At 65.1% G+C, this 416-nt stretch overlaps 1 protein-coding gene across 1 annotated transcript in view; it reads right to left on the reverse strand.

Moving 5' to 3' along the window:
• Window positions 1-74: 74 nt before the first annotated feature.
• Window positions 75-416, reverse strand: part of KCNQ4 (potassium voltage-gated channel, KQT-like subfamily, member 4) — a gene marked incomplete at its 5' end in the record, with an annotated part of 7,235 nt that continues 6,893 nt past the window's right edge. Inside the window, one exon of the mRNA XM_010143556.1 lies at window positions 75-295. Coding sequence (XP_010141858.1) covers window positions 75-295 — 221 coding nt within the window. The remainder of the gene's footprint in view (window positions 296-416) is intronic.

A 416-nucleotide genomic window follows, 5' to 3' on the forward strand; every position in this document is an offset into this window, starting at 1 on the left:
GGGGCCGGGCGATGCCGGGCTGCGCCTGCTGATCCCGGCATCCCGTGGCAGGATCCATCCCACTGCCTCCCCGCTTAGTCCATGTTGGTGCTGTCCGACCTGGAGATGTTCAGGGTCTGGGCAGAGACCGAGATGTCCTCATGGTCCACGGGGCTGTGGTAGTCAGAGGTGATGTCGGGCTCGCAACGGGGTACCTGCACGGCGGCCAGGCTGAAGGAGTTCGTGGAGCCCTTGCGCAGGCACTGGGAGTAGATCCCAAGCAGCACGTCCAGCTTGTGCTCGATGGACTGCACCTACAAGAGCGAGCAGGGCTGAGCAGGTCCCTCCCCATAGGGAGGGGACGCAGGGGTTCCGGCTCCCCCAGGGATGGTGACACATTCCCTGGGACCACCCCCTCCTGACATCACTCCCCCCTT

This window comes from Buceros rhinoceros, unplaced genomic scaffold, assembly GCF_000710305.1.
Source record: "Buceros rhinoceros silvestris isolate BGI_N320 unplaced genomic scaffold, ASM71030v1 scaffold37210, whole genome shotgun sequence".
Classification (NCBI taxonomy): domain Eukaryota; kingdom Metazoa; phylum Chordata; class Aves; order Bucerotiformes; family Bucerotidae; genus Buceros; species Buceros rhinoceros.